Source organism: Callospermophilus lateralis, chromosome 17, assembly GCF_048772815.1.
Source record: "Callospermophilus lateralis isolate mCalLat2 chromosome 17, mCalLat2.hap1, whole genome shotgun sequence".
Lineage (NCBI taxonomy): Eukaryota > Metazoa > Chordata > Mammalia > Rodentia > Sciuridae > Callospermophilus > Callospermophilus lateralis.
This window is the reverse complement of record NC_135321.1, coordinates 45170191-45193773: the sequence shown is the minus strand read 5'-3', so window position 1 is coordinate 45193773 and position 23583 is coordinate 45170191. Positions and strand designations below refer to the sequence as shown.

The 23583-nt window shown below is 36.6% G+C and overlaps 1 protein-coding gene across 2 annotated transcripts in view; it reads right to left on the bottom strand.

Annotated features, from left to right (window-relative positions):
- Positions 1-23583, bottom strand: part of Osbpl1a (oxysterol binding protein like 1A) — a 206631-nt gene that overhangs the window by 164247 nt on the left and 18801 nt on the right. For both annotated transcript variants that reach the window (XM_076837292.2, XM_076837290.2), the window contains exons 3-5: positions 16434-16519; positions 15566-15640; positions 3842-3953 (exon numbers count right to left, since the gene is read on the bottom strand). In XM_076837292.2, coding sequence (XP_076693407.1) covers positions 3842-3953; positions 15566-15640; positions 16434-16519 — 273 coding nt within the window. The remainder of the gene's footprint in view (positions 1-3841; positions 3954-15565; positions 15641-16433; positions 16520-23583) is intronic.

Genomic DNA, 23583 nt, shown 5'->3' with positions numbered 1-23583 from the left:
TGCTTCCATACTTGGACTCTGTCTATGTAGGCGCTCGGTGGCTTTAATAGGAACCACTATCTTCCATCTTTCCTTTCACTATGAGCTCTTCAAGAGCAGTAATCCCCTGGTACCTGCCTCCACTACTGCATTATCCTGACCTATAACTTATTCCCTTAGTGTCTGGATGGATCCCAGAGCCTCATGCATGTTAGGCAAGATTTCTATCTAGCGCTATATCCCCAGTCCTCTCTCAGAGGTCCTTTAAGTCTAGCACCTGTTCTTAATTCTTATGTATCCAGGCATTTATAAGGTACTCAGCACAATACATATCAGTTGTTAAATAATGTTTCACACTTCAGGGAAAGAATATAAAGAATACCCTAATATTTTTTTTCTAGATTTTCTAGGCTCACAAATGAGAACAAATAGGAATTTAGAGTTGAAAACCCTGCACATGTTCCTGTAAACTTCCTGTCCTATGTTTATTCAGAGCAAAGACTGCTGATCCAGTAAATGAAAAGCAAATACTCCAACTTCAGGTGATGAGGCTCCTAGGGTGCTGATAATATTCTCTTTCTTGCTGTGGATGCTGTTCATAAGGACACTGTATTTTTGTGAAAATAGTGGGCTGCATATTAATGATACATATTTCTATCTCCATGAATACATCTTAAAGGAAATACTCTAAATCCAAAAAAATATTAAAATTTAAATTTAATAAGATACCAAACTCTTTCATTTTAATCAGAATCCAGAGTTAGTTGGGATTTCAGAGGTCATGAAATCTACCTTCACCTTAATAGACAATTATATACTTTCACAGGTTTGAGGAGTACACATTGAAATGCAGAATATCTGGTAAATTTTGATGCTGATAGAAAATCACAACTTCACAATCACCACAGAAATAGATAATTTGGGCAAATATTATCAATGAATGTTAAAACCACTGACTGAAAATTTATTGGTAAACAAAATACATTATGTGGTCTCAAGTTTCTCCCTCAGTTTATTAGTTACAAAGGGAAAAACATAGAATTCCAGTGGACCACCCAGTGATCAGAGTTAACATCACCAATAATGGAACAAAGTGACATTCTGTGTCTCCTATGATGCACCAGTGAGGACACAACCTCACCTATACAATATTCCTGCCAAAAAAAAAAAAAAATGCATACCCTGAATCTGATCATATAAAACAGAAAAACCCAAATTGAGGGACATTCTACAAATAATTCCACAATTGTCTTCCTCTTCTAAAAGTCAAACATTATGAAAGGGGCGGGGGGAAAGCCTGCAGAATTGTTTCAGATACAAGATGACTAGAAAGATGTGACAATTAAATACAACATAGGACTTCTGATTAGATCCTGGATTGGGTGGAAAATGCTACAAAAAGTTTTTTTATACAACAGGCAAAATTTATATATAAAAAAACATATATAATATTGTTGAGTACCCCTTATTCAAAATGTTTGGGATCACTTGTCAACACTAATTCAAAAATCCAAAATGGAAAATACTCAAGGATCCAAAAACTTTTTGAGCATCATGGTACTCAAAAATTTTTGCATTTTCAAGCAATTCCAATTTCAAATTAGGGATGCTCAACCTGTGTATTAATGTAAAGTTCCCTGAGAGTGATCACTATGAAATCAGCCCTCCATATTCATGGGTTTCACATCTGTTGATTTAACCAACCAGATTGAAAATAATAAAACATTTTGTATCTGTATTGAACATGTTCAAATTTTTCTTGTAATTATTCCCTAAATAATACAGTAAAACTGCTATTTACATAGCATTTACACTGTATTAGGGATCATAAGTAATTTAAGCTACTTGGGAGGACATGCATAGATTATAAACAAATACATTTTATGTAAGGGATATGAGCACCTGCAGATTTTGGTATCCAGGGATGCCCTACACCAATCCCTATAGAACTGAGGAAAGACTAAACTTATGTGATATGTAAGAAAATATGCTTGTTCTTAAGAGATATTTGCTGAAGTATCAGTATTTCCGCAAATTATTCTCAAATTGTTTAATAAAAAAAGTAAAGAACATCAAATATGTACGATAACTCAGGTATGGCAAAATATCTACCAATTGATGAATCTAAATAAAGGACATACAAAGGAAGTACAACTGTTCATTGTATTAATCTTGAAATATTCCAATAGGTTGGAGACTTTTTCAAAATAAAAAGACAAATGAGAAACATAAAAAAGTTTGTTTTTTTTTTTTTTTTTTTTGTTTTTGCCTGATAAGTAGTAGTCTACTGTTTCCCCAAATACTAAAATCATAGGAAACTCACTGCACTTTCCAAGGCAACTCACACCATTGTGACAATACACTGGCCCCAAATATCAACTCCCTGGTACCATATCAAGTGGGCCATCAACTGGCCATGGTTCTGCCACAAATAACATCATCCTTTCCTAAATAACTGCTCTTCAGATATTTAAGTATGCTGTCACTGTGCCTAACTATGTCTATCTCTCTGGAATAAAAAATTTCCTGTCTCTTTGTGCATTATCCCCTGATCTGGTTTCTGGTCTATGTATGGTCTTCGTAGGTTGCTCAAAGCACCTCTTGTAGTTTGCCAATGACTGTTTAGTGATCTACCCACAAATGGTATTATATTGGCTAAGGGGATCTCATTAGAACAGAATCACTCAATTGGGTCTCTACTTCTGTTTCCCAGGATATGACCACATGAGCTGACAAATCATATTACCTGTGAAGTCAAATAAGCCCTTGTCCTTGCACAATTTAGGCTTTGGAAGAGCCTTAAAGCATGTCTTTACAATTTCTCTTATTAAATGTCAACTTGTCAGGCTAACCTAACATTCCAGTCTGTCAGGAAAACTTCAGTGCTGGGTTCTCATTTTGATACATTAAAACAACAGGACAGGAACAAAGACAGTTACCTTATCCTCTCAATTAGTCTATAATGTCTTAGTCTTTAATAAGGGCAGAGACTACAACCAATACATTTTGCATGTCCCCAAATCACATGATATACTGCCTGACAGAGACAGTATATGTGACTTCTATTCATGGACAATGAAAGAATTTGTTTTAACGCAGGAGTATGTTAAGACACTGATCTAAAGATATCTGATGAGCAAAGCTAACCCAAAAGGAGAATAGTGAATACTGGAGACTGGGAAGTGGGAGAAAAAAAAGAATTGGATTTGATCAGTGTATGTTGTATGCATGTAAGAAAATATTGCACTAACCTATTAATACATATAAAGAATATACTTTAATAAAAAAAATTTTAAATAAAGATGTCTGAACACAGACATTTTCTAACTGGAGAACAAGAAAGAAGAGTTCAGTTCTAAAGTCAATGGAAAAATAGTAAAAAGTAGGATGTAGGATATTACACAGATAAAAACACTAATAACTGTTATACATCAACGAGGTCCTCAAGAAAATGGAGCCAGTTGTCTTCCCCAATATCAAAACACTCCCAGTAGCCACACTACTTGGTTTCTCTGTCTGGCACAGCACCTCTGTATTCCTTCACAATCATATTTCACCAGCTTATCCACTACATTCCCTCATTTCTCTTTTTCTACTTTTATTTTGCTGGATATTGGAAAAATATATTTCTAAAACATGCATAATTTTGTATAAGCTAAGAATTTAAATGCCATGAGGGAATTCTCATATAGATAATTTTGTGTACAAATAACTACTCCCCAAATGACATTATCAATAGAGTACAAGAGAGTACAGGCTTCTTGTCATCTACATGGATATTTTAGAAGCTATTTTACCCATACTGTCGATCTTGGCTATAATTAAGCTAAATTATGCTTATGTTAAGATCCATGATATTTACCTTCAAGCATGCTTCTGATTTCTTTGTCATGTGTAGCTTCTTTTGCTGTCTGTCCACTTCCATTTACCACTGTAGTATCAGCATCGTATTCTAAGAGAAGCATTACCAATTCCTAAATAGACAAATTATTTTTGGCCATATTAAGCTAAGATTTATTATATTCCTTTTCCAAATTATCAATCATTACAGAGTTTTTACAAAAAAAGTCCTATATAAGGATCTTTATATGACATCAATTATGACAATAAGTGATTCAAATAAATGTAATAATAATTGATGATTGCCTAGAAAACTGCCAATCCACAATACACAGCCAACATCTATAAATAAGTTTTAAAATAAATTATGTGGCATGTACCAAAATTATTCTTGTGATAAAACTAAATGTGTACGTTTAAAAAGCCATTATTCAAATTAGAGCATATAGTATATTCATTTATCATTCCTCTAAGGCCTGATGAGAAACAATAATTCCCCAACAGACCTATATTTCTTAAAGTTAATTTTGATTCATTCAGAAAATAGAATAACATTCTCTGAAGTGATATAAACTAATGAGATGTACTATACTACTGAAGAATTGCTTATCATGAAGCAAACAACAAATGACAGTTTCATTCATGTATAAGTGGCTAATTGCTATTTTAGGAATTTCAAATTAATTGTTAATATATGTTAAGTCCAGGTAAAGTCCACTGGTCATGTAAGAAAATATACCTAAAGTCCAGTGGTCAGTTATATAACTTAAAACAAATGGAGGAGAAAAATGCAGACAATAATAGAAATTTGATATCTGCTTTCCCTGAGATATATAGTGCCCAAGGAGAGAATAATGACAGTGCTTGCTTTCAAGCTCCACACTAAGTTCTGTTCTAACTCCTAGAATAACAGTGGCTATAACCTAGAAAGTGATATCTCATGTTGTCATAGGAAATTTTATGGCCCAGAGGAAAGATAAAACCTCTATGTTATTTAAAAATATATTTTTATAGTTAAGTACTTAAATAACATTAAAAAAACAAAAACAAAAAAAGGAAATAATATACTCATTTTCCTAATCACTAAATGACCACTATAAACATTTTGCTCTTTCTTTCTAATCATTTTCCAATGCAGAAGTTTGAGTTTTTATGTTGTTTTGTTTTTAAGAGACAGGATCTCACTAATGTTGCCCTTGTCAGCCCTGAACTCCTGGGCTTAAAATCTTCTTGTTCAGTCTTCCAAGTCTCTGGGACTATAGGAGTGCACCACTGTACCACCCCAAACTTGAGATGTTTTAAACATAATTTCATCCATATGAAATAGTTGTTTTATGTTATACACCTATTTTCTAATATATATGTCTAGTATATGACATATTTTTCATGGCTCAATATTATTCTGTTATTATATATATTATTCTATGTTATATAGAATTTATATATATATATATATATATATATATATATATATATATATATATATATCTGTATCTGGGATTTAATATTATATATATATATATATATATATATATATATATATGGGTTTTTTTTGTTGTTGCTGTTGTTTATTCTTTTGTTTTGTTTTGCAGTGCTGGAAATTAAACCCAGGGCCTGTACATATTAAGTAAGAATTCTAACACTTAGCTACACCCCCAGACCTTTCCCACCTATTTTTAAATGCAATACGTAGGGGCTAGAGCTGTAACTCGGTGGAGCTCTTGCCTAGCATATGCGAGGCCTATTTTTAATTGCTCAGTGGACATTTTGCTGCATAACTACTCTTAAATTAAATTTTAAAAAAGTTAGAGTCCAGCTGTGGTTTTCTATGCTCAAAGATCATCCTGCCTTTTAACACTAGAATAGATACAAAACAATTAGCTGTCATCTTTTTCTTCGTCATCCCCCAAGATCTGGAATTCTTCACCTAGTATTTACGAGTCCCTGGTACTTTTAATTTCCACTCTGCCCTCACAGGTATCCCTTTCATCCACTGAGAAAACTGTTCTTTTCTGAACCATTCAATAATTGCCCACATATTTAATTAATTATTTCACTTAACATACTTATATACTTAACATTGTACAAGGCTTCACAGAGAACATTCCTGGATATCAACTACTGAAGGGAGACTGTGTGTGGCTCAGTAGTAGAGCACTTTCCTAGCATGTGCAAAGTCCTAAGCTCAATTTCCAGCACTGTGAGAAAAAAAAAAAAAAAAAAAAAATGAAGTGACTTTAGAAAGCTCTGACAAACTTGGCACACTTGTTTAGGATGAAATCAAGAAAAAATCAATAAAATAACAGAGATAAAGCAATCTATGTGGTGGGGGGAGTATATTTCCAAGTGCCAACAATAGAAAGAAGAATTAAGAGTGAAAACTAGGGGCTGGGGATGTGGCTCAAGTGGAAGCGCACTCGTCTGGCATGCGTGCGGCCCGGGTTTGATTCTCAGCACCACGTACAAACAAAGATGTTGTGTCTGCCAAGAACTAAAAAATAAATATCAAAAACTTCTCTCTCTCTCTCTCTCTCTCTCTCTCTCTCTCTCTCTCTCTCTCTTTCTCTCTCTCTCTCAACTCTCTCACTCTCTCTTTAAAAAAAAGAGTGAAAACTATTTCAAAGACCAACAGAAATATTACACAGGGAGCCCATGTGGAGGAAGATAAGCCCCATTTTAGATACATGAAATTTCAGCTCCCTGAGGGGTAGCTAAGGCCACCAACATGCAGCTGAACAGAGGCCCTGGATGCTTGCAGAGTAGTCTGAGGTAAAATTACAGATTTCCAAATAACCCCCTCGGAACTAAAAAAAATGAAGCCATAAGAGTAGATTGGTTTGTTGAGCAAAGTTTCCCGAGAAAAGAAAAGGGTGTTAAAAAAATGAAGCCTTTTTGTCCCTTTTTTGCCTCCTATACCGTGATTCCTGAAATTGAGAGGCTCTCACACACTGGATAATATAGTCAAAGCCACACATAGTAGAACACAATAGAAGAATCTTGAGTATTTGCCACTTGCCCTAAACTATCTACCTGAACTTTTACTTGAAAGAAAAATAGATTATCTTATTTTAAGTTACTAATATTTTAGTTTCTCTGTCATTGTAATTTCAGCTGAAATACTTTCAATGATTAAACAACAATCTGGTAACACACCCAGGACCAGAAATCAGAGAAGTTCTAGACTTCTCCACAACAATGAAATACTAGAAAACTGACAAAATGCCTCAAAATTCTGAAGGAAAGTGATTTCTAACAGAAATCTCCACACTGGCAAACTATCACTCAAACACAAAGTGAGAGGTATTTTAGAATATAAATTCTCAAGAAGAGTTAATTTCCCAGGCAATCTTTTCCAGGAAGCTTCTAAAGTCTGCTTGAGAAAGACATAAGATATAGGCAATTTCCGATACAGGAGAGTAGTAAAGAGGACTCCCAGAATGACAATCATGTGCACAGCTCTGTGGAACTAGTCCAGGTGACAGCAAGAGCACATAGGGAAGCTGGGCATGGTGGTGCACACATAGAATCCCAGCTACTCAGGAGCCTGAGGAAGGAGGATCGCAATTTTCAAGCCCAGCATGGACAACTTAGAGAAACGCTATCTCAAAAATTTTAAATAAGGGCTGGGGATGTAGCTCAGTTGCAGAATGCTTGCTTAGCATGTGCAAGCCCCTGAGCTTAAACCCCCCAGTACCCCAGTATGTGTGTGCACATGTGTGCATGCACACACATATACAAAGGGACACAAGGAATCAGGAAAGCAGCTGCTCCAAGAAGTGACCATTACATGACACATATATGTCACATGTATGTATGTATACATATGCATATATACATACCACATATATATATGTGTATGGATGTATACATACACACATGTACATTTGTATCTGCAATGAAAGTAAAAAGAACTTTGGAATTCATACAAAGAGATTAATAATTACATAAGAAAAAGAACTAGTGAAGAATCACCACATAGATATTAAATCTAGAAAACAAATAGGATATATGTAGCTCAAGCTAGCATAGTCTTAATAATGTAAACTCAGCATTTACTTAACCAAAACCTAGTAATTCAATAAGAGAATGAGGAAAGTAAAGTGGTTCGAGCAGGCTTAAGTCAGAGAGAAACAACAACAAAGAGAACAAAATGCTTATCTGCCACAGATAAAGCAATAGAAAAAGAAATCAAGAATCTTTTTCTATTGCTTTATCTGTAAAAATGGAAATGCATAACTCATTTGAATCAAATGTATGGAAGACGAATAAATAAATAAATAAATAAATGTATTCTTAAAAAAAAAAAAAAAAAGAATCAGTGACAGGACTAGAGACATGGCTCAATGGTAAAGCACCTGCCTAGCATGAGTGAAGCCCTGGGTTCAATTCTCACCACTGGAAAAAAAAATGGTGATCTAAGCTTGTTACTTATAAACAGGTAAGTTTAAAAAGGGGGGGTGGCGCTGGGATGTGGTTTAGTGGTAAAATGCTTGCCTAGCACACGAGAGGTGCTGGGTTCAAGCCTCAGCACCACATAAAAATAAATAAAATAAAATAAAAATAAAGGTATTGTGTCTAACTAAAAAAAAAACCCCTACAGTAACAACTAAAATTAAAAAGTGTTTGCCTCACGGAAATGAGAATCTGAGTGGACAATCATGGGGCAAGGGTCATAGGTTTTTTCTTTCAAAAGTTTACAATATCTGACACTCTAAATTGAATGCATAAGCATGTACACACAGATTTTTCTAAGAGACAACTCTCAAGTCTTAAATATGAAACATTTAAAAATATTAACTGTTAGGTGAAAGGCTCAGGAACACGGTCAACTTAACTATACACTTAATAATGTCCATGAAACTACCACAAGTAAACTCTGTATCCCAGTTAAGAGTATGAAGAAACTTTAGAGAAGAGAAAATCTTTGCTAGCTACACTTCTGACAGAGGATTAATATCCAGAATACACAGAGTTACAAAAACTTAACACCAAAACAAACAAACAAAACAACCACCCAATCAACAAATGGGTACATGAACTAAACAGATGCTTCTCAAAAGTAGTACAAATGACCAATAAGTATATGAAAAAAATGTTCAACATCTTTAATAATCAGAGAACTGCAAATGAAAACTACACTAACACTTTATCTCACTTCAGTTAGAATGGCAGCCATAAAAAATACAAACAATATGAGCTGGGACTGTAGCTCAGTAGTAGAGCACTTGCCTTGCACGTGTGAGGCCTGAGTTCAATCCTCAGCACCACATAAAAATAAATAAAATAAAGGCATGCTGTCCAACTACAACTACAAAAAAATTTTTTTTTAAATACAAACAATAGCTGGACATGATGGTGCACACCTGTATCCCAGAAACTCTGAAGGTTGAGGCAGGAAGATTACAAGTTCAAGGCCAGTCTCAGCAACTTAGCAAGACCTGGTCTCAAAATAGAACCAGGAATGTAGCTTGTAAAGCACTTCTGGGTTCAATCCCGAGGACATAAAGGAGAAAGGAACACTTATATACTGTTATTGAGATTGCAAATTAGTACAACCATTATGGAAATCAGTATGAAGGGTCCTCAAAAGATTAGGAACTGACCCAACTAGAACATACCTCAGTATTTATCCTAAAGAATTAAATTACCTCTGCTAATGTGGTGACCATTTTACCTTGTGGTCCTTTGACAGCAAGCCCAGTGTTTAGTTAGCCTTTCTAGAGCATTATGTCCAGGTGTGAAATATGCTGTCTCAGAACCTGGTGAAGCCATGGTACTCCCTTTTCAGTTAAGGGAAGTGCAAGACATAATAATTCTTTGGTGGGGGGATTAGGATCAAATCCAGGGACTTATGCATGTTAGGCAAGTACTCATCACATCCCCAGCTATTTTTACTTTTGAGGAAATAGCTGAGGCAACAGAATTGCAAGTTCAAGGCCAGTCTCGGCAATTTATCAAGACACTGTTTTATTAAAGAGAAAAAGCTGGTTATGTAGCTTAGTGGTAAAGGGCCCTAGACTCAGTCTCCAGTGACACACACACACAGAGAGAGGACAAAAGTTACTTTCTGACTGTACTTGGGAAAGGAATCAAAGAAGAAAGCAGCACTAGGAGGCTGGGGTTGTGGCTTAGTGGTAGAACACTTGCCTAGCATGTGAAAGGCACTGGGTTTGATTCTTAGCACCACATGTAAATAAATAAAAATAAAGGTCCAATGACCAAAAAAAAGTGGGGCTGAACACAAAGAGGACACAGAGGAACACATTTACATGCATCTCATTGTATTCTCATGTCCAATTTCGCTAGTAAATGGACAAGTATAGCTTCCCAATCTTAGAAAGGCCTAATAACTGAAAGGCTCATACCTCCACGGATGAGGGCCTGGTCACACCACTATGAAAGTCACAAAGACCAAAATGTATGCTAGCAAGGTGTAGAATTGAGAATGGACAGTAGAGCTGGGAGAAAATAATTTGGTTGTGGCAACAGGAGCTCTAAGTCCCATTAGCCTTCTTCTAAGCATCCCCCAGGAGGACAGGCCAACTGGCATCCTGAAACATATGAAGAAGAGGCCCTGAGCAGAATGAAGAGTGGGCTGTGACAGAATCTGTGATATGCTTCCTGAAGATCACGCTTCAGGAATAAATACTTGCTACTCCAAGAGCTGGGAGTGATCAGAAGGCAGCCTTTAGCTGGTAGCCATGTCAGAGACTATCACAGCTTAAGAGAGTTACATCATGTAAGGTCACACTTCCTTTCCAGGATAGCCTGTATCCAATGATTGACTGTCCCAGGAGTATAAAGGAGGCCTGGCCTCTCACCCCAACTTCTGCAGAGCTCTCAGCACAGTGGGCTGAGGCATCCCTTGAGATTGCCTCACAGTTGGCTTTAGTCTCTGTCCACTCTTGCCCCCATCATAGGTATGATCTAGCAACACTTGACAGAACTGCTCTATATTACTATCCATCTCAGCTGACTTCCTGGAGCACAAATGGCAATATTCCTATGTATGTTTCAGGATAACTGTCTACCAATAAATGAAACACACATTAAGTTGTTTGGCAGTAGGTGACCCATATGTAGGGAATTCTGGTACAAACCTCTGGATTACACATAACTTCTGTAAGTTAGGTGAGAGAGATGGCATTCCCGACGTATAGGAAGCACTTGTTTTGAATACATTCTCAATTCCATTCAAAAATAAATAAATTTCAGTGCTACAATCCAAATATTTGCTATAATGATTTTATTCCCATTTGAAATTTATTTTAAAAGCCATTAAAAACTTCAGAATTCTAACTGAGTGAAAAATAAAGCTAAATTAAACATTAAAATTTTTGATATATTAACTTTTAACAGTGAACAGCAGGGGTCGCTAATGTACCAAGAAAAGTCGACCATTCCCTCATAAAATTTGGGGAGCTATATTTTATACAATCCAGAGGATAAGAATTTAAAATGCTTTGTAATAAAATCCCTTTTCAATTCAATGATATATTTATTAAATCAACAAATCTCAGGATAATAAGATTATATTGCCACAAGAAAATTTGATTCCTTCCCCAAGTACAGTCAGAAAGTAACTTTTTGTCCTTTTTTTTTTTTTTTTTGTGGCACTGGGGACTGAGCCTAGGGCCCTTTACCACTAAGTTACATAACCAGCTCTTTCTCTTTATTTTGAAACAGTGTCATGATAAGTTGCTGAAACTGGCTTTGAACTTGCAATTCTGCTGCCTCAGCCTCTCAAGTAGTTGTGATTTCAGGTGTGAGCCACTATACCCAGCCAATCATGCTTAATTATTAAGCACATAAATTTTTAAGCATTTTTACATGATGCAACCATTTAATTTCAGCTGAATATTATCTTTGGATACAACAGATAACAAAATACATGCTAACAAAATTAAGGCCCAATTTAATTATTTATTTTTTAGTTAAAGATAGACACAATGTCTTTATTTTACTTTATGTGGTGCTGAGGATTGAACCCAGTGCCTCATGCATGCTAGGCAAGCGCTCTATTTCTGAGCTACAACCCCAGCACAACTAAAGCTCAATTTATATGGTCTCATGTTCAAAGTAGCAGAGTAGAAGAAATGGCCCAATATGTGAAGAGCCAAGTATTTATAATGAATTGATTTTGATTTACTTAAGAACAGAGATGGGCAGTAAAATCTGTTACTTGCAGTGAAGACACAAAATGAACTGTGTTAAATCCTTGAGAACAAGATTATACTCAACCTGGTAGGAAAGCTAAGACATACAGAACAGTAACTCTAATAACAAGGTATAAGGTGACTGAAAATATTATAAAATGGTCCAGGAAAACTGGAAAAGCACAGCTGCCTTCCAACTGCAAGAAGTCAAAAAAATTTTATGGTGATTATGTTTGGGCTATACTTTCAAGAATGGGTATGTGTGAAAGATAGATGGCAATAGAACATTCTGCAGTCCACAGAAAAAGATGAGAAATCCAAGACTCTTAAGGGAAACGGCAAGTAGTTCACATATGGGTCATGCAAGTTAATTTGCAGTTCACTTTTGAAACCTGAGTTGAGCATAGCAATTAACCTATGTTTATTATTAATTGTTTTATTATAAAAAGTACTATTTTTCTCAACTTTAGTAAGACTGTTTTCTGATTCATAAGTATCAACTTATGAATAGGCCAGAATGGTGTGAAATTCACTAATTCAAAGATACTTAAACTGGGTTCAGTGGCACATTCCTGTAATCCCAGCAATTTGGGAGGCTGAGGCAAGAGGATGGCAAGTTTGAAGACAGCTTCAGCAACTTAGAAAGCCCCTAAGTAACTTAGCAAGACTGTTATGGTTTAGCTGTGTCCCCCAGAATCTCATGTGTGAGACAATGCAAAGTGTTTAGAGGTGAATTGATTGGGTTATAAGCATCTTAACCTCCTCAGTGAATTAATCCCAATAGGGATTAACTGGGTGGTGACTGTAAGCAGGTAGCATGTGGCTAGAGGAAGTGGGTCATTGGGGGTGTGACCCTGTGGTTTACATTTTGTCTGTGAGGATGCTCTCTCTGCTTTCTGATCATCATGTCCTGAGCCACTTTCCTCCACCACCCTCTTCCACCATGATATTCTGCCTGTCCTTGAGCCCCCCAAAACAGAACCGCTCTCTGTGGTCACAGCAATAAAAAATTGACTAAAGCAGAGACCCTGTCTCAAAATAAAAAATAAAAAGGGCTGGGGATGTAACTCAGTGGTTAAGTGCCCCTGGGTTCAATACCCGATATCAGAAATAAATAAGTGATCTTTAGGAATCATGTTGGACAGTAGTCAATTATCAAAGTGAACAAATACACTATGTCATACTTAATTTACTACATCATTTAAATTATCAGAAAAATCACAAAAATGGAGTGAAACAACTTTTGGTTGTGTTGGCATTTAGAGCCCAGAAGACTGTTATTCTAAAGAATGAGTATAAAAAAAGGTGAAATTATCAAAACTAACCATATCCATAGTGCTGGATATCCACTAAAAGAAACTATAAATCAAGAAAAGCAGTTATTCTACAGGAACTGCTAGAACTCAAGTTAGAACACCAGGTGTCATTAGCCTTCTAGCCACAGGCAGTTAACCCTTTCCCCACTTGCCCAAAGATGTTTGCCAGGGAAGGGAGAGCAGTTACAGCCAGTAGCTTTCCTGCCAGATGGAACCGACTTGTCTTGGAACAAAAGGCAAAACCTACACCAAGAGACATTAAGAGTAAAAGTAGCAGATGCCATTGAAAACAAATGGGAAAATCTTAATAACTGATAGCATGGGTTGCTTTTCCCATTGGAGTGCATACGATTCTATTGCAAAAAATTACCACAAACTTTGTGGCTTAAAACAACAGGATTTTTTTATCCATAGTTCTGTATTTAAAAAATCTGAAATGGTGCTCATCAGATAAAATCAAGGTATTACAGCTCTGTGTGGGGGGGGGGATCTGTTTCCTTGCTTTTCCATCTTCTAGTGGCCATCAGCATTCTTGATTCATAGCCCCTTCCTCCACAATTCCCAAGCCTGAAACACTGCATCAAACTAGCCACATCTCTGACTCCTTTTCTACTTCCCTCTCACACTTCTAAAAATTTCTGTGATTATACTAAATAACCCACAATAATTTTCCTATCTTATGATCAGTCAATCAGCAATCTTGATCTGCAACTTTAATTTCCCCTTACCACATAACTGAACATATTCACAAATCTCAGAGATCAAGATATGAACACCTTTGGGGACCATTACTCTGCCTCCTATATAGGGCAAATGGCAAAATAGCCTGATTATCTAATAGGAAGTCCTTAGAAATGAAAGAACCAGAGAAGGAGTAGGTTAGATCCACACACTCAGCTTCTAGAAACATCACTCATGATCAGGAAAAACAAGAGAGCGTACTTCAGAAATTTAGAGCAGAGGCAGAAATGAAAAATGCCTTCACTCTGAAAACACTCTCCAGCTTAAACACAGGTCCACAGGTAGAGAGTATAAGTGACCTATGGGACTGAGCATTTGAGACCACTGCTACCCAAACACCGACTAACCACTAAGCTATGTAGATGCAAGGGTGCTGGAAAACTATGCTAACATTAACTGAGCAGAGACATCAGCAGGCCAGATGCATTCCAGATTCTACCGATTAAGGTCAGGTCAATTTTTAACAAAAGCAGTGAAAGATCTTTATACTAACAAAGATTCTTTCTGAGGATAGAAATATTCTAAATGTTAAAATGCTGAGAGAAATTAAAGACCTAAAAATAAATGAAGATGAATTTCAGGTCCATAGACTGGAAGATTCAAAATTGTTAAAATGGCAAATCTTCCCAAACCAACCTATAGATTCAAAAAAATAACCTCTATTAAAATTCCAGTAGACATTTTTATAGAAATTGACAATTCTAAAATATATATGAAAATATAAAGTACTGAAGTACTCAAAATAATTTTTAAAAACAAGACTATAGCTGGAGAATTTATAACATTTGATTATTATATCAAAATAATTATAAAGCTACTGTAATAAACTGATGTTAGGATACACATATAGATCAAGGAAAAGAATAGTAAATACAGAAATAAAGCCTTATATTTATGATCAACTGATTTTCATCAAAGTAAAAAGATGGTCCTTTCAATAAATGGTAAACAGATAATAAAATGTGTATATTCAATGGAATATCATTCATAAAGAGGGATAAACTATTGACATATGCTACAGTATTACAAGACTCAACCACATTATGCCCAATTATAGAAGCCAGACACAAGTCCATGATTTCATTTGTAAGAAATCTTGAGGAAAGGCAAATATATCTAGAGACAAAACTAATGAATGCTCTGTAACTGAATCATGGTGATGATTTATATAGCTGTGCAAATGTACTATAAAACATTCAAATGTACACTTATAATATGGAATTTTATGCAATGTAAATTATACTTTGATGAAGCTATTTTTCCACAAAAGAACAATCAGGGTTCCCCATTGCTGGGAACATAAGCAGAGGCTGAGCAACCTTCTATCAAGGATGGTATAGGGGTCTAATGACCTTAGCATTTGACCTCATTGTCCAACTCAAAAGTTTGTACACCTTTGCCCAATATATTTGGCTTATACATTTTCTCATGGCTTTTTCCAGTTGCTGAGAAGATGGTTATAACAGAGAAAATAGTGGTGACTGCTCTACCAAATATTTCACTTGTAAACACTGAAATCAGAATGTTTTTCACCTTTCGTCCTGTAAACGCAGCTCGGTGAAGTGGCGTGTCTCCCATGTCGTTCAACACATTCACTTCTGCACCAGCCTAATAAACATGAAAATTTTAGTACATCTTACATATCAAGAAATAGAAAAAAGTAGAATTAATTTTTAGAAATAATTAAACATTTCAAAGTTCGAATAATTGCTAATATTGTTTGGTTGTCACTACTAAAACTAAATTCAGTTCATAGTAAAAATAAATAGTAAGTTTCCTGAATGGTAAAAGTCTAACAGATAAGTAGAACAAAAAGGGATTTTCTTTAAAAATCAATACATCTTCACTCAACTTTAGAAGCAGCCATACTGAACAAAGGAAAACTATCTCCAAATACAGTACTATTTCCTCCACCATAAGGTAATAAGTTTTCAAATTAAAAAAATGCCCCCATTAAATGTACAGAATAAGATACAACCTAATTTCAAAAACATTCATATGTGAAAAATTGTTCAGAGAATTGAGAAATATGAGGTCTCAAATCTCATTAAGTATAGTGCTAAGAGATTCTGACATTATTTTTTAATGTGGGATGCACTTTGGTTATTTTTTCCACTTGTCATGCTTGTAAAACTGAAAATTATATCTTCATTAATTAATATGCCTGCTTTGCCACTTTAAAAAGCCAATAATGTAAAAATCAAATTATTAAAATCACAGAATTTTAATTAATCAAGCTAACCTAATTCATGTTTTTAGTAAAGAAAATTAAGTGTCTTTTAATGATGAGCTATTGCTTTAATAAACTATTATGGTTCAGTTGGCTTTTCTAAGATTTTTATCCTATAATTTCCATAATAATTATTCATTATAGTCATTAAAAGTAAAGCCATAAATAGACCTTCAACAGATCCTGGACCACTTGTCTATGTCCAAAATAGCATGCCAGATGAAGAGGTGTCCAGCCCATGTTAGACTTACTTCTTCCTAAAAATGGAAAAAGATTTTTTTTAGATGTTTTTTATGTAGTTTTACAAAAAACTAAATTTCTGCCAAGAGAATGCAAAGACTAGAACTCACATGATCCAGATGGGTGCCATCTTTTTGACTTGGCATCCTTCTTATGGTTTCGATCTCTAATGTCCTCCAAAAGCTCACTGAAGGATTGGTCCCTAGTGCAGCAATACTCAGAAGTGAGCCTTTGGAAGGTGATTGGGTCATGAGGGCTCTGACATCACGAATGCATTAATCCATTCATAGATTCATAGCTTAATGAGTTTTGGGGAAGGGCTTTGTTATAAAAGTGAGCTCTTTCTCTTCCCTTCCTGGCCACCAGGAGATAAGCAGCTTTGCTCTTCCAGATGCTCCTGCCATGACAGTCTCTGCCTCCTCACAAGCCCAGAAACAACAGAGCCAAGTGACTGTAGACGAAAATCTCTGAAACTATGAGCCAAAATGAATCTTTCCTCTTTTTAGGCTGTTCATCTCAGGCACTCTGTCACAGTGACAGACTAACACAAGCCTCATCCTCAAAAGGTACTCTGGGAGACACAATGGGCTTACATAAACTACATGATCCGTAAAGTTTGCTGGATCTGGAGTTGAGTCTTTATCTTGTCATCATCTAGCAAAGACTTGGTCGTCTTATCATAACATTTCACAACAAGCAACTCTATTTGAAAACCTGTACCACTGGGCTAGGGATGTGGCTCAATCAGTAGCTCGCTTGCCTGGCATGCGTGCGGCCCTGGTTCGATCCTCAGCACCACATACAAAGATGTTGTGTCCGCCGAAAACTAAAAAAATATTAAAAAAAAAATTCTCTCTCTCTTTAAAAAAAACAAAAAGACAAAAAAACCGTACCACTTAAGGAGAGTAGACAGAGGAGCCAAAGGCAGTGGAATCAGTAGAGTATTTCCTGCAGCATGTGGAACACTGTTAGCTCTCTGACTTCAGATAAAAATCTCAGGTAATGAGGATATTGGGTTACCAGAGTGCTAAAGTCCAACAAGATAGCCAGAATCAAAGTTAAAAGCAATGAAATGTCAGATTCTAGCAGTGGTGCTGAAGAGAGGTATGCTGAAAAAACTAAAGCTATAAAAATCAATTTAGGGAAAAACAAAAGATAAAGGGTTCTACAGCATAGAGCTGAGATAGCTCCAAAAGCTTAGTAAAATTTAAATCAGGTTTGCAGAGACTATAGCCTGATCAAACTCCCAAAGCCTACCACCCTGGAGGGTCCATCACAGCCCAAGAGCCTACTGCTCCCAGGGGATTACTCCCAAGGAGAAGCCTGTGGTTTAATGGTTAAAGGGGATTATAGAACCTCACCTGCATTACACACACTCTCAGATCCTGGACATCAGGTTCTGAACCAGCGGAATCTTCAGTTACCAACCTCAGAGTACCACATCAGGCCTCAAACACATGCCCACCCACCACATACACACAGAGGCATCGGGACTGGAGCTGCCATAAGTGTGCCTGTGAGTGTCTGCCATTTACCCAAACTGCTCCATCTGTTTCCTCTTACATGGGTGCCCCATGGAACATCTATTTACACAGTCAATAAATCCCAGAGCCTCAGTGTAGTTCAATGAACATTTCTTTTGCTTTCTATTTGTAAATAAAGCCTAACTCTTCCTGATAATCATAATCTCCCTTTATTCTTCAGATGGAGACTCCCACTCACCTACTTATTTCATTGAAGAGAAGTCATGTAAACCTCCACATCAAAAACCCACTGCTGGGCTGGGGATGTGGCTCAAGCGGTAACGCGCTCACCTGGCATGCATGCGGCGCTGGGTTCAATCCTCAGCACCACATAAAAATAAAATAAAGATGTTGTGTTCACCGAAAACTGAAAAATAAATATTAAAAAAAATTCTCTCTCTCTCTCTCTCTCTCTCTCAAAAAAATAAATAAATAAATAAATAAATAAATAAATAAATAAATAAATAAACCCACTGGTGTCTTTGGTCAATGACTTTTCCACTCACCTTGCAAGCCCTCTGAGCCATAGTTCCCTCAAATGTGTACTCTGAGGCCACCACCTGCCAGCCTTCTAGTGACTCACCCCTAACCACACAACAACAGTCTGTCTCCTTACCATCAATCCTGACACCATCTTGGGGTACTTACTGCCCATTCAAGTATGCTGACTTCTCAGTTCCCCTCATTTCTCACAAACCATTGCTGCTCAATGTCACATACCCATTGCCAAAGCCAAAACTTGGACACCCTGATGAACACAAACACCCCACCTGCCAGCTTCCTCACGGGTATACCCTCATACTAGTTCTCTTATTCTTCTATTTAATCAGTTCCTCGCTCTTTAATTATTTTTCATTCATGTAAATAGCCCCAATATAGACTTCAATAAATCTGATATGTATTCCTTGGCCCTCTATGTCAACTTTTTTTTTCCAGCACTGAGAATCGTCTGTCTTTCCACCCAGTGCTTTGCACGTGCTTAAGCAAGTGCACTATCACTAAGCTACATACTCAGTCCTTCATTTATTTTACTTCAAGACAAGAATGGCTTATCTCAATTTATGATCCTCCTGCCTCAGCCTCCCACACATTAGAATTACAGGTATGTGCCACTGTGCCGAGCAACTTATTTTATTTCCAGTTTTGGGCATTAAACTCAGGGGCACTCTACCACTGAATTATATCCCCAGCCCATTTTTAATTTTGAGACAGGGTCTTGCTAAGTTGCTCAGGTTGGCCTTAAACTTGTGATTCTCCTGTCTCAGATTCCCAAGTAGCTGGGTTTATAGGCAGGCCCCACCATGGCCTGGCAATATTTTTTTAATCAATATCCTTGCTTCACTATCTTTGTCATAGCAGCCTAGAAAACAAAATCACAAAATAAGATAAACATAATAGCTCAGTTTCTCTAGAACCCCATCCAGGTTTCTCACCCAGAGTAAAGAAAAATAATAAAACCCTATTGATTTTGACATCATGAAGTCAAGAATCCACACTTTGGCTAGGCAAACCTTCTAATGACCTCTTCAGGTGTCTCTCCTACATTCCATAACAAGTATTTCAATCTATTACTATTCTCCTCAAGCTCCTTTTTGCAGGCATCTCAACCCTTAGCAGTGACATCATCTTTCAGCTTAACAATAAAAATAGAAACTTTCATAGAACTTTTTGGGCTTCCCAGAAATAAAGCTACCATCCTACCTCTATTTTACATATTCTACCATCTTTCCTTCCTGATGTTAAAGACCAATCATTCTTTCTGGATCCCATCCCTTCCTGCTTCTCAAGTATTTCCCCCACCCCACCCCTATTTTTAACCTTTTCCTCTTTAGTTGCTGATAGGAAGGAGCAAGTAAGTAGTCTCTCCCCTCTAACAAGCAAAAACAAACCTTCTCTAACTCCACCAATCATCCTCCTCCTCCTCACTCTTCCTTCCCATTTTTACTTGCTTTTTTCACTTCATTCCTTCCAATCAAGTACCCATTCACTGAAGAATATGTTCATCTCCCACCACGTCATTTAATCTATCCTCAACTTTTATTTAAAATATTGACAACAAATCACAGGGGCTCTTTTCATCTGCCACTTTGCTGCATCACAGTATAGTATCAAAGAGGATGGACGGTCCTCCCTGGCTGCTATAGCCCTGCACTCTCTGGTCTCACAATTCTGGAACTTCCTCCAAATGGGAAACTATTTGTCTCTAATGAGTTCATTATTGGTAATATCAAAAGTGGTATTTACTGGCCCTCTCCAACTACATTGTTTATATACTGTTGACTTAAAAACACTTCTAGGAGCTCCAGATGGAGCTCCACTTCCAAGTCTCAGACACCTTCTAGGTGGATGATACAAAGGTGCCTCAAGCTCAGGAAATACAAAGCTGAGCTTGTCCTTCATTCCATGTATTCACATTTACACACAAACACTACCCATTCCCCTTCTCACTTATTTTCACAACTGTCTGCCCTATTATTTACCTAATTTTTCATGGCAGATACCAGCATCACCCTTGGCTGCTTTCTCCTTTTCATACCCCACATTCAATTAGTTCTTTCAATTCTACATCCTAAATATTAATACATCACATATACTTTCCTCCATTACCTCCATTCATTGCATCTGTCCCATCTACTCACAATTAGATCCTTTATTTTACTAAAACAGCCTCTGAACTGGTCTCTTCACATCTAGTGTTTCCAAGTGGGATTCTATATCCAAAAAAAATCAATTTCCAAAATTGTAAATAATTCTGAAAATAATTCAAACATTTTCTATAATAAGTTGTCATAGTATTTTAAAACATTCAATGATTAAGAATTACTTACAAATAATATAACCCTTTATAGAATATTAAAATGCTGGAAAACATCAGCAGATATGATAGGGTAATATTCAAATTACTCCCCATCTGGAGCTCCTAGAAAAATGATAGCACTTCTCAGAAGCATGTGTTGAGACAGCCAATGTAAGTTCTTTTTCCCAAACTTATTTCTTGAAATGCCACTCATTTATATGAAGTATATAATGTACACAAATATAAATATTTATTTTTATTTACAAGACTGACTCATATTAGCAAAAGACAGAACCATGAGCACATGCTTATAATAAGGCAGTAGCTATAAGTAATACTAGTTAGATCTTCCTACCAGACTCTAGATATGTTCACCTTAACCTTCAATTCTGCCTGCAAAATTTCATTCTCTCACTTTCAACTTAAGCTCAGTAGATTCCTTCCAATAGTATCATCTGTAAATTGATTGTTAAGCTTTCATTCTAACGGAATATATTAATTTGCATCATTTCCTTATATCTTAGGGTTTGATTATATAAGTAAAAAAAAAATCAAGAAATGCTAGAAAGGAATTCCCACAGGGAAACACTACTTACATGCAAACTTACCCATTCCCTTTAGTAAAGAACTGCACATCATCTGATTGTTACTCCTCTACATAAACCCCTCAAACTGCCCTTAAGACACAGGCTGACTGACAGGTATAATGAGATGAAATTTTGAAAAAACCATTAACATAATTCTCTCAGTTTTACCTAAGTAGATGGTTTTCCACTAATTAGCCTGAGGCAACTATGGATAGGGGAAGAGGGTAGACAGAAAAGGTCATTGAGGATTTTTAAACATTTTTAGCATTAAAAATAAGCTGGGTTCATGGTGCATGCCTATAATCTCAGCTTCTAGGGAGGATCTTGAGTTTGAAGCCAGCCTAGGCAAGTTAGGGAGACTCCATCTCAAAAAAACAAACAAAACAAAACAAAACAAAAAAAAACCCTTCAGTAAAGACTGAGAGTCAGTCTTTGTAGAAGGATGCAGAGAAATTTTTAAATTACTTTGGCCAACTCAGACTACAGTTTCTAAGCAATTCAGATCATGGTTTCTTCCCAGCTGAGGGTGAAGCCAGGAGGAGATTTGCTGCTCTAGGACATGAGGAGAGTGTGTGAAAAAGGAATAAAACATCCATAAATCCATCCTAAGACAGCCCTTCCTGGGACAGGAACTAGCCATAGAAGGAGACGATAAAATAAGCAGGATGTGAGATAATCTGAGAAGATGCTAAGAACAAGCTAGCTGTATCTGAGGTACAATGAAAAGATCATGAGCATGTTACCTATCTTAGCATCCACCTTCAAGATGGCCATGTCAAACAATCTCTGTAATGCATGGAGAGGGAAGGCTAACTTTTAACTAAGCAAAGCTACCCTAGGACGCCACATTCCAATACATTACCACATGACACTTTCCCAAGAGAGGACTAAAAACACAACAGTTAATTTTGGTTTTCAACCTGAGTAAACTGAAGGATGCCTAGACAACCCATAAAACTTATGGATTGGTTGGATGGGTCTGTGGAGGTGTTTCCAGAGAAGATTGGCTTGTGGATCAGTGAACTGAATGGGGAAGACCTGCCCTGAAGCTGTGTGATACAGGCCCAGATGAAATGAAGAAACAGGAGAAGAAAGAAGAAGGGAGACTGGGGTTGTGGCTCAGTGGTAGAGTGCTCGCCTAGCATGTGTGAGACACTGGGTTCAATCCTCAACACCACATATAAAGAAATAAATAAAGTTATTGCGTCCAACTACAACTAAATATACATATATATATATATATATATATATATATATATATATATTTTTTTTTTTTTTTTTTTTTTTTTTTTTTTTAAGGAAAAAGGGAAGCTCTTGAGAATACAATCCTTCTTTAGCTGGTCCATGATAGGCAGATTCTTCAGCCTTGGACTTGCACCAACAGCTCTCCAGGAGGTTTTCAGGCCTTACTTAAGTCTTGGACTCAGGTTGAATCACTGGTGTGTGTGTGTGTCTGTCTGTCTCTCTCTCTCTCTCTCTCTCTCTCTCTCTCTCTCTCTCTCCCTCTCATATTGAGGCTTTCAGCTTCTTGGACTGAGCAGCTACTATTTCCTAATCCTCCAGTCTGCAGACAGCCATTGTGAGACTATTCAGCCTCTGATCATGTAAGCTAACCTAATAAATCCCTTCTTATAATTACACATATTCTATTGGTTCTGTTTCTTTGAAGAGGCTTGACTAATACAAGGAGTGTGGCTGAGCTGAATACAATAAAGATGTGACAAAAGGTGGCTCAGGTGACATAAAGTCAACAATGACCCAGGTAAGTCTCCTAAGAGACAAGGAGTACCACCTGTATCATATGACAGATGGAGAGATCCAAGTGTAGCTTTATAGCTAAGCTTCACTTCAGCTACAAATGCTTAAGGAGCACTAAGAAAACAAGGGTCACTACAGAACCAAAGGCTACCTCACGGATTTGAAGACATCTGTCTCCACTGCACAAACAAAGCAAGGCCCACCTTTACACTTTAAAAGCCAATTTAGGGGAGCCAGTGGGGAGGGGAAAACAGGTGTTCATCAAAAGGACTAAGACTGAAGTACCCCAAATTTAACTTTTAGTCCATCTACCTTGCTCCCAAAATGTAAAGGGGTTTATTAAAATGCTAAACCATTTTAGAGAATAAATTCTATTTTTCTCCACCTCTGAGTGCAAGGCTATATAATGTATTTGC